The sequence below is a fragment of the Anneissia japonica genome, unplaced genomic scaffold, assembly GCF_011630105.1.
Source record: "Anneissia japonica isolate Jap-2015-1 unplaced genomic scaffold, ASM1163010v1 scaffold131_len961581_cov171, whole genome shotgun sequence".
NCBI classification, from domain to species: domain Eukaryota; kingdom Metazoa; phylum Echinodermata; class Crinoidea; order Comatulida; family Comatulidae; genus Anneissia; species Anneissia japonica.
In genome coordinates, this window is record NW_022750285.1 from 749,457 (window position 1) to 760,752 (window position 11,296).

Here is an 11,296-nt window from a genome sequence, read left to right on the forward strand (position 1 = left end):
TATATATACTGTATATATAATATATATAGAGCACCTGATAACGAAAACCTGGTATAACGAAAAAGAATTGAATACACAAATTAAGGGTGGGTAAAATGGCTATTTTCACTTGTTATACATACGTTCCTGCTCGATTGTGAGACTATAAGGAACTGTAATAGTAATTATATTTATGTTATAAATCAGGGAACAGGATATTACATCACAGTTCCCTGGTATATATAGGTCTCAATGTGTAAATAAAAGCTGAAAGTTTAAATCGCCTTTGTGCTAGCGTGATAATAAACCATTCAACCGAACAGAGCGCGACTCTGACTCTTGAAACATGAGACGGCATGGAGCATGTGGTTTGTTCCCAACTGTAAACATCGACCGCATTACGGGTATAACGACAAAGAAATTATTACACCATGGTTTTAAAAGTCTTAATAAAAATATAAAAGACGAACCAAAACAAGCCGTGGTTTTATCTTTTTGAGAAAGATTAAATGAATTAGATAGTAAGAAATTTAAATAATCAAAATATTAATAATAGATTAATACAACGTTACGACCGAGTCCGACGAGAATTGGTAGTGAACTACATTTTCTCGTGTATGAAGACATGGACTATCTAGGCTGCAGTCCTACATAAAAAAAAAGTTTGTCGCATTTTCTTCTTGTCACTTTCTGATTTAGCAACTCAGCTATACATTGATTGCAGTATTTTAGATAGTTATGTCTGTAGAATACGAAAGATAATTTAATCTTGACTAGGCCTATAAAGGGCCGTAGTTGAATTTAGGATTGCAGAACAGGCACAACATAGCCATGTATCATGCAATAATAGGCTTAGGCTCCCAATCGAGTAGGGAAGCAGATTTTCATCCTATATTATCTGCTGGTTATAGGTATGCGCCGGTGCTCTTACATACACCGCTGTGGCAACATACAAGCTAAGAGTAAGTACAAGGCTGTCTAAAACTACATCGAGAAAAGTTTGACTTTATTTTCATGAGTAATTACTAATTTTAAGGAAGGTGTACGCCTTGGCCTATGGTTATTTGCTGTTTATGATGAACGTTATTCTAGATAAACGTTCGATAGACCACATTCTATCCTACGTTATACGTTCGATGTTTTCCGGTTCTACGCATTGTACACACTTATTGACTACGTTAGAAACTGTTCTACGTTCTAAATTAACTATGTTCTACGTTCTACGTTTATCTACGATTATGTTTTTGTTACGCGTATCTTACGAGTGTACTACGAAGATTACGTGTGGTACGGAGGCAGTAATTCACGCCTGTACTGTACCTTCCGAGCGGTTGTTTGCGGCCTGTCTCCTGCAGTATTATAACTTGTACATAACTGATGTATTTAGAACCTAATAATTTCCATTTAAAACATACACAAAAAATGTATTTATTGCCAATATAAGTTTACAATGCAAAAAGAGAGATGGAATGAAGTTCAGTTAAAAAACTTTCTAATATCTAACGGTTCTAATATCTATGTAAACTGTATCTTAGTTTTGGAGACACGCGGTTGCATTGACTGCTTGCGTAGTATTGCTCCATAATGAGGTGCATGACTTGGTGTGTCGCGGCAGCTACTGTACTTCTTACCGTATACTCAAAATTATAATTATGTTGTTTTAATTGGTTTTCAAATACCTCTGTAATAACAGAATTATTGTACAGTAATATCTCCCAATTACGAACCTCCCATTTACAAGCTCTTGATTTTACGAACCCAATTTGCGGCGATGACGTCATTACAAACGATTGTTTTAACTACAAAAACACTAATAATAATAATAATAATAATGTAAAATGTTACATCAGCTAAGAAAGAAAACATTTAAACCAATAAAGTGACATAAAACTAAGTTTAAAGCAACAAATATACCGGTGTTCCTTGCGTATTAGCCCATCTCCAGTGGCTGATCTAAGCGAAAGGGGCTAAAACTCTTGAGGCTGCACCAGCCTCCCCACCCGCCTCTCTTCAGACCATGTAGTCCCTGCCCACCCCAGCAAAAAAATTCCTGTATTAGTCCTTGCTCTCTGCGAGTTTTTGCGCACCCTCAAACATTAAAGTACTTTTCATGACTTAGGTTTTAGCCCACCGCTAATTATAGTGTTTTGAAATAGGAATTGGACACATTGTGAAGCCTACAGTAGGCCCAAGGCTGGACTACTGTACAGTACTTGTGAGGAGTAGGCTAGACTTACCTAGTGTGGCTCAAACTTCCTGGTTCTTGGGTGTAAGCCCACTCCCATAACCATTCCATTTTGTATTCAGTAATGGGCTTATACTTGAGGAACTCTGGTATATTTCAATTTTACACTAGAACATACAGTATCACGGTAGCACAATATCAGCAACAAACTATCCGCTATATTTATTCATGTATATCAATTTAGTAAATTATTCATATATTCATTTTTCAGTTCTCTCTTATTTCAGAATTCTTATCGATAGGAAAAAATTTATATGTACATTATAATATAGTATAATACTTAGTATAATATTTATTGTTATACCGTACAGGTATCCCTAGCTGGCTAAAAGTAAGATAAAGAAATAAAATCCATCCATTTGTGAGCTATCAAGCATACAGAAGCTCTCTCCATTTTCTGGACAGACAGGATTCTTAAAAAAATTGTCATTCATGTAACAGAGGGTTTCACTTGTCAAAATCCTTTGTAAAAAAACTATGAACTTCCTCATAACTTTTTGAAATAACAGAAGATAATAATTTACAGAAAGTGTATTTGCATTGTACCTAGGTTGTCATATTGTTGTTTTTTTTTAACAATTGTTACATTCTCAATGTATTCATTGATTAGACTATACTGTAGCTTGACCAAAGGTACAGTAGAACATTAAAAATGTGTACAATATGAACAAAATAATGTTACCTTGGGAACTGAACTTAGCAAGTTTTCTATGTAGTAAATTTCCTTGTACAGTGCTTAAAAACAGTAATGTACAATTATATTTTATAAAATATTTTTTGAAGTTATACATTATCAATTATTTATATTTTATTAATGTTTTATATTTTAATGTAATGTTTTATTATAAATACTTTTGTATTGGTTTTATTATCATCTTATGTTTAGCTTTGTAACTAGCACAACCTACTGTATTTATAATTTACAAATACAGAAAAAAATAGTGTTATTAGCATTATTTTTCATTAAAATATTTCCTAGTTTTCAGTTTACATTTTGTTGTTATTTTCTCTTTTTTTTTTTTTTTTGCTTCAAAAGGAACTTTAATTATGTCCCTGGGAATATTATACTGCGTTTACACTGTTTACGAGAGCACGGTTGCAGAAATTGAAGCGCAACGAAAGGAATATCAGTCACTTGAAAACATTTGATGTTTGCATCCTGCTAATATGTTCTCCACAATGCATTCCAAAACTTTTTAATTTTATATATTTTTCCTCTTTTCTTATTGTTTATTAACTTGCACTTTCTATACTTCAGTCTTGAATTTGAAATAAAAAAAATATATATATTTTAGAAAAATCAGTTAAGAAACATTTGTTTCCCAAGAATGTAATTTTATTTTAGTGGTGTATCTAGAGTGAGGAGGATCCCCATTAAGAACTTACTAATACTAAGCAAACAATTATATTCATATATTTAAAAAATCACCTCATAATCATTTATACCCAGTAGCACCACTTCACTTTATCATCACTTCCACATCAGCACCCACTCTCCCATAATAATAATGATAATGATAATGATAATAATAATAATAATAACATTGTACATTTGTATAGTGCCGGTATCCATCAAACAAAATGCTCATGGCGCTTGATATGTGGTCTTGTAGCTCGATCAGTAACTTAAGTTGCCCCTAAGGGTCCCTTCGTGTCTGTGCTACCCAGTAACCCAGTACCAGCAACTCTCGTCGTCCACTACGGGGGCTGTCTGTACCAGTACACCAGGCTATCCCATTTGAACCAACGCCGATATTATGGCTGTCGGTTGCAGCGCCCCTGCCTTAACCGCTCGGCCATTCAACTCGCCATCATGTCAGTAATCCTACATACACTACTGTTGATAAGAACATCTCCACTTAATAAAATATTAAGAAGACTAAAGCTGCAACTGCACTGGAATTTTGCAAACACCCCAGGAAATTTACATTCCTTAACCGAGTGGATTTTACCCATTAAAACTGACCAGGTATAGTTTTACCAAGCCAAAAAGTCCAATTCAAACATTTTTCTTGGTTTAAACTTCCAGAGTAATTTGAGCGTTACTTAATGGATTATGTCACAGATTATCGCCTTCAATAGTTGAATTTCCCAGCTTGGTCAGTTTTACCACTTCTTGCAGTAAAACTAACCGACTACAAAAATCCAAGTGCAGACAGTGGTAAGATTTACCCATTGGAATGTAACCAACATTCTTGGTAAAATCTTCCATATTTTTAAGTCCAGTGCGATTGCGGCTTTATTTAATAGATAGAGTATCGTTTCCAATTTGTAATACTTGCTTTTAGATATGAAGTAAATTAAATTTTAATATTAGGAACTGTGAAATTCCCTCCAGTTTCTAATAAAATGTTATGAATCTTGGAGGTACAGTAGGTATTTCATTCGTACTTGCATTTAAAATCTCAATACTGCTGGCTGTATTGTGCATTTGTTGCAGTTATGTAAACAGAATATGTTAATGATCTATCACATTGTTGTGTCCTATTCCATAATTCAAACAATTCATCTGTGTAGATTCTCACAGTGTAAATCAATACAGTGTTGTTAAAGAGTGTATTCAATACTGTACTAACTGTAGAGATTTTATAATAATACTGATTCTTGTACGTTAAAATCATGCTAAGTTTTCTTTTTTGGTTATTAAGTATAACAATTCCTTTAATATTAATTATTTAATATTAAAATAATTTGAACTACCTAATTACAGGTAGTAGTTGAAATAAAAATATTTAGTATTAAAATATAATATTTAGTATTTAAATTTTTATATGTTTTTTAATTATACATAGAAATTTCTAATCTTTAAACAGGACAATAATGCTGGTCATAGAGACCAAAAATTATTGTTTTTATTAATTTGAAATTGTACTAAGTATTAATATGGTAGTTTCTAAGTATAGAAAATTATATATAGTGGCAAAAACTATGTTTTTGATTGAAGTTATGAGAAAATAAAAAAATACAACACACATGCTTTTAAAACTCCTGAGCACACATTTTTGTTTGTGTTTGATTTGTATAACTTGTAGAAAGTAATTTATTTCTGTTATATTGCATCATTAAATTTTATATTAAAAAACATTACATCAAGAATGATTACTTTGGTAGTTGGCACTTAGTCACATGACTATTTGTCAGTATACATGTCAGTATACACTGGCATGGAAATCTCAGGTTGTTTAAATTGAAAACAGCCTGAGTTATTAGCAACAAGAAATGATCGCTAGTATGTACCGTAACTACCACTTTGATTATTGTTGCATGAGTCAAGGCAAGCAGTAGTGTGAGTTTAGGTGCAGTGGTGGATCCAGGGAGTGGCAAAAGGGTCATTCTCTCCCCTCATTCCCCCCCCCCCCCCCCGCAACAACCAAAACCAAACCTTTGAAAACTCTGAAGCTTTCAGAGGGCATATCCCCTTGCACCCCCACACAAGGTGAGGGAACACACTAAAACCTTCACCATAGGTTCTTCCTCTTCAGACAATAGGTCCTCGACTGTCTCTCACGCTACCCCAGCAAAAAATTCTGGATCTACCACTAAGCTGTGAGGTTTATCATCTCAAAACTACAACACCAGAGCATTGATTTTTTTACCTAAAATCATATTGATCACTAAGCCACATGTTGTGAATTTCCAAATTTCAACTTTTTTGTTTAAATATGACAAAATTATTCTTTTTTATACCACTTTACTCTTTTTAGTAACTTCATACATATTAATGCATGTTAATTTTTTTTCTCTTTCATATATCATTGCATGGCTTCCTTCTACATTTTTATTGGTGATGGGTTTCCTACTGGGTTGATTTTTACATTAAATCTTCACCTGCTGCAAAATGGAACATTCCTGGTTCTCTACCAAAATGATGTTGATTCTTCTATTCTATTCATCAAATAGGTATGTCTGTTCTTTGTGTATTTGTAATGTAATATTGTTACTCATCCTACATCTAATCCATAACATTTGTGTTCAGAATACATGTTTACCTCCAATTAAAGACCATCTTTGGTCCTTAATTAGAAAAATTATAAAAATAAATAATAAACATTCATTTGGAACTGCAGAAAGGTGGTCCTTAAATGGAGGTGGTCTTTAATTGGAGGGAGACTGGTATTCTTAAAAGTGCAATGCAATTACAATAACACACATGAAATCTACTGACAAGTATTAGTCATGTTTTAGGCAATGCTGAATCATCTGATTTGATGTGGTAATTGATAAATCACACTCAAATGTATTTTCCTAGAATATTATAAAGTATAGCACTCGCTCTGTTGATCTTTTTTTTTTCTCATATGTAACAGTACTACAATGGCCACCAGTGGCCACAAAATGACAGGAAAATTACTTTAACAGTATTATTTAAAAAAAGTAACCATAACTGAGTTTCCCTCAATGTAGATTAGATCAAACAAGGTCAGATTGTCAAATCAAGTGCTACGCTGCCAATAATGTATAAATATTGTTTTAACATTATGTATGTTCTTCATGCATCAGTGCACCAATTCTCAGCAGAGAGATGAACAGGCACTTCATATCTCAATTCTGTTATTGTAATAGCTTCCATTTTGCCATTTAAAGAGTATCTTCATTTACTGTGAAGTTTTCAATACTGCTGCTGTTGTTTTCTCTCTGCTGACTGGGGACAATAATGCATAAACAAAGCAAAAAGAGAGATCTATAAACTGTAACTTCAGGCCTTGCTCTCTTCGGTAACTAGCCCACCGGTCTAGTTTACTAGAGATTTTACTAGCCCACGGTCTCCCGTATTCTTAGCCTGTACATATGTATGAAGGAAAAAGCTTTGCTTAATTTTCACTAGACTCCCGGGCAGCATGAGGTGGTAGATAGGCAAGACAAAAAAAATAATTAGACCTCCTTTACACGGGCATGATATGACATCATCATACACATATAATATAGACGCATCACAGATGTCTGTCACATCTGGTGTGAACAGAACTTAAGGCCAAGTAAAAAATCACATCTGCACTTTTTGAAATATATATATAATAAAATATAAGTGGAGGATAATGTAAATTAGCACTATTACCAATAATGCTAAAGGGTATAAATGTAGGAGAATAACCCATAACTCACAATTGGGATGAATTACGTATGGGCGTATTCTGTGACTAATAATTCCCCTTTCACACATTCACGATTTTTGCTACGATAGAGGATGATTTTTAAAAGTTCTAAAATCGTGTTCTGTTGTAGTGATTCGAGTTCTAGGGTGGGCACTGTGAATGAGTATAAATACACTGTGAGCAGTTAATTTGATTTAGAATTTCACTTTATGATTGTGCTTCTATTAGAAATCTGGTTGATGTGTTTTCTTGTTCTTTTCCAGCTATTATGCTAGATATCCTGGCATTGATGTATATAGCACGATCAGTGAAGGGAAGAGACCCTAAACCAGTTGCTTCCACGAGGAAAGAGGAATTCCACGATGTGGTAGCAGTTGACGAAAGTCACGCCAAGAGTGCACGCGGCACTGGTTCCTACGATGATGACACAGATCCGGCAGGAGACGCTGGAATATCACGCTATCCATGATTGCATGATACAACAAACATCTGGGTGATATTACAGTGCAAATTCAGAAGTAACGCATGTGAACTTAGCAGTCACATGGAGAATGTAAACCATGTTTCTAAGTTTGACTTGAGGTAGTTTTTCTAGTCAAATAATATTTGATAAAATGATCTGACTAGGTTATTTACATTTTTATAATGACTATTAAAAAAAAAATTAATTAATGCAAAATTCAGACGCCACAATATTCTACCAAAGTAACCTAACATAACAATTAGGAAAAAAGATTCCAGTGACCCAAATACCTTGATAATTGAAAAAACAATCCCTTCATATCTTGGATTTTCAGTTCTCACTTTTAGTAGTTAGATGTATTACTTTTTTAAATCTATATTTTGTTTTTTTAATTATTTATATTGATCTATCTATCTTGCTTATGTTTTGTAGCAGTAGAAACACAATTCTTTGCATTGTGTATTTGTATAAATCTTATTAGAGAAGGATCATAGCAGATAGAAAGTAATGGAATTGTCACTTTCAGAGAAAAGTGATTAGTGGTTAACTACAGTATAGTAAAATTACAACTATTCAGGGAAAAAGTTATTAGATGCATTCCGTATATTTTGTTTCCATAGAGATTTTATTGAAATTGTTTAATTTACATTGGTGGTGGTATTTTTCACCGAGAATTTTCAGTTTGTTATTGTTTAGAACCTGTTGCTATGGTGCAATATAATTTCTTCCAACATTCATGCTCATGTTTTTAATATTAAATTGTATAAACAACTGAAAAAAGTAATTCCTAAATGATGAATTAGATTTTAGCACAGCAGAACTTTGCTGGCATTTGCAAATGTTGAAAACAACATTCTAATGAGTTTACTAACAAATGTAGGCCTAATTCAAGGTGAGAAAATGTACGTCAGTTGTAAATAGGTGAAAATATTTGTTTGTGTGTAGTTTATTGGCAGTTTGCCTTGTATCTTGTTTTGTATATCATTTTTATAGATCGCTTTATTGTTGCACTTGGAACTATCCGTACTACATATGTACTTATAAACATAAACTACTGTATTTATACGACAGTATAAACTGTCATATTTATAGGCCTTTTACACAGAACAGCACGATTTTTTTTTGTATACAATTATACTTGTTTCTAATTTAAATGAAATATTTTTATCTTTAATAGCTATTCCTTCATTATTGTTATGCTTGTTTGTTAGCATGTTTTCAATTACTTTATATTCATTTTAACTGGGATTGGGATCTTTACCCAAATTCCCCACCTTCTGTTGACGTTGTGTTCACACAATGAAAGTCAAAATAGTTATTTGATTTGAGTGCATATACCGAAACATATTATAGGCCAATATAGATAACATTCAGTATATTTTATGTTGCCCAACCTATTTATTTAACCTTTTTTTTATATATCATTTATCTTATTTCTTTACTTTATTTTGTTGTATTGGTAGGGCAATTTGTGCTATAAAAGAAATAATTATAATATTAATATATAGATAAATGACAGTCAAACAAATATGTGTGCATATATCATCACTTCACGCTTAATTGTTAATATCTTGGAGTTTGTTTACCTTTAGATTTTGGAGTATACTATCAAATTTTATGTGACAAATTTGTGTGATTTACAAATATATGGTTTACCAACCTCTAAGGTTGTGGTTTCAATCCCTCACTGTAGATTTCACTTGTTTCCTTAAGCAAGGCACTTTAATATACCTGGTGGGGTTGCCTGCTCCTGTGCTGATTACCAGCTATGTGGACCCAATGACCAGGTTAAAAAAAGAAGCTCTGCAAAGAGAGGGCGCTATATAGATGATAGAAATAAAAGAAATAATAATAATGGTCATGATGATGTCATAGTAGTACACCCAAACATGAGTATATCACATTTTTTTTTGTCACATAAAATTTTGTAGTGTGGACCGAATTTCAGATAACACATTAGTTTCTAATGAGTAGAGTATTTCAACAGGGTACTGTATTTTAACATGCTTTATGGCCCTGTGACACCTTGACGCTTTAGTCAGCGTATGCCGACGTATCAAAATTTCTCTAAAATGCTGGCATACACTGAACTATCGATATGGTTTTTTTTTTCAATTTTGGGTACATTCATAACGAGTTCGACATATACATAACGTATTTGTATTTTTTTTTAAATTTTGGGCACATTCATAGCATATTCATAACGAGTTTGACGTATACATAACGTATTAGTAATTTATTTAGAACGTTTTGATAACTTAAGAAATTTATACCAACGACTGCTTAACGTGTTGCCGGCGTTCACAACTTATGCCCAACAATAATCTACCTTATGCAGAGTGCATGGCAGCGTATAGCCGACGATTACATGACATAGACTATAAAAAGGCTGCCGCTCGTCAATTCAAAACATAACCACACTAGACATGGCAGTATCAACATCACCATATTATCATTACCCAATTTTTATATACCTGTTCCCCTAAATGCTGCCTATACGCCATTATATGGTAACTGTAAGTTAGAAACATCTTCAGTAATTTCTGTGGTTGTCTGGAACACGTCAAATACGTCTACATACGTCAGATTTTTCATACGCTGGCTAAATCGTCAACGTGTGACAGTGCCATCAGGTTTTTCCATAATGATTACAATTTTTCTGCTTGTGATCTACTGAAAATCACACACTAATAGAATGAATAAGCAGTGGATATTTAGCCGGTAGAATGCCTATTAGTTTAGACAAATTTCCAGTTTAGACAGCACATTCCAAACCTAAAGTAAAACTCTGTCCACTCTACACTATCAAATTTGTGTAATGTGCTCATATATGGGCATGATTATGTCATATTTACACTTAATTATGTCTATCACATTTATTTGTCACATGAAGTTCGATAGTGTGGCCAGAGCTTTAAGGATAGGCAGATTTGAGTTAAAGCCGGCAAAATAAACACTTTTAATAGAACGTTAACAGACTGCAAGCAAAATAATAGGTAATAGATTACACAGTAAAGTACTAGAGTCAGCTTGTGTAAGAGGCTAATATATATTTCTTGCCAGCTAATGAGGCTGGTCTACAATATTTTGTACCATTGTTTTCTTAATAGGGGTAGGCCAAATATTTAAATATTGGTACATTACATTAGTAGGGAATGCTAACCGTGAAGTAGATCCAGTGGAATTTGTAATTGATTTTTCCATGTTTTCATCAATTAATGGTATTAAAATTTCTTGTACTATATAATGAACAGATGGTTGCATTTTGCATTCATTATGTGTTATATGATCATTTACATTTTTAGTATCAATTCATTTTTTTTTCTATATTTTTTGAGTGGATGTGTATAAACAGAAGATGATACAAATTGATTTCTTGGAACATACAATTTATTTAACCAATGTTTTGACAGTTCTGCTGTTTTCTTCTGGCATTTTCAAATTATTAGTTAATACTCTATATTCCATGAAAAATTGTCTTGTGTATTCATAATTTATTTTATTTCAGTTTGGAAT

At 33.0% G+C, this 11,296-nt stretch overlaps 1 protein-coding gene across 2 annotated transcripts in view; it reads left to right on the forward strand.

Annotated features, from left to right (window-relative positions):
• LOC117121282 overlaps positions 1 to 11,033 on the forward strand; it is a 19,447-nt gene extending 8,414 nt beyond the window's left edge. Inside the window, exon 5 of one of the 2 annotated variants that reach the window (XM_033266417.1) lies at positions 3,261 to 3,489. In XM_033266417.1, the coding sequence (XP_033122308.1) occupies positions 3,261 to 3,373 (113 nt within the window). In that variant the 3' untranslated portion in view covers positions 3,374 to 3,489. Of the gene's footprint in view, positions 1 to 3,260; positions 3,490 to 7,580 lie in introns of those variants that run through there. The other variant, XM_033266416.1, reaches the window with a different exon arrangement.
• Positions 11,034 to 11,296: the final 263 nt, after the last annotated feature.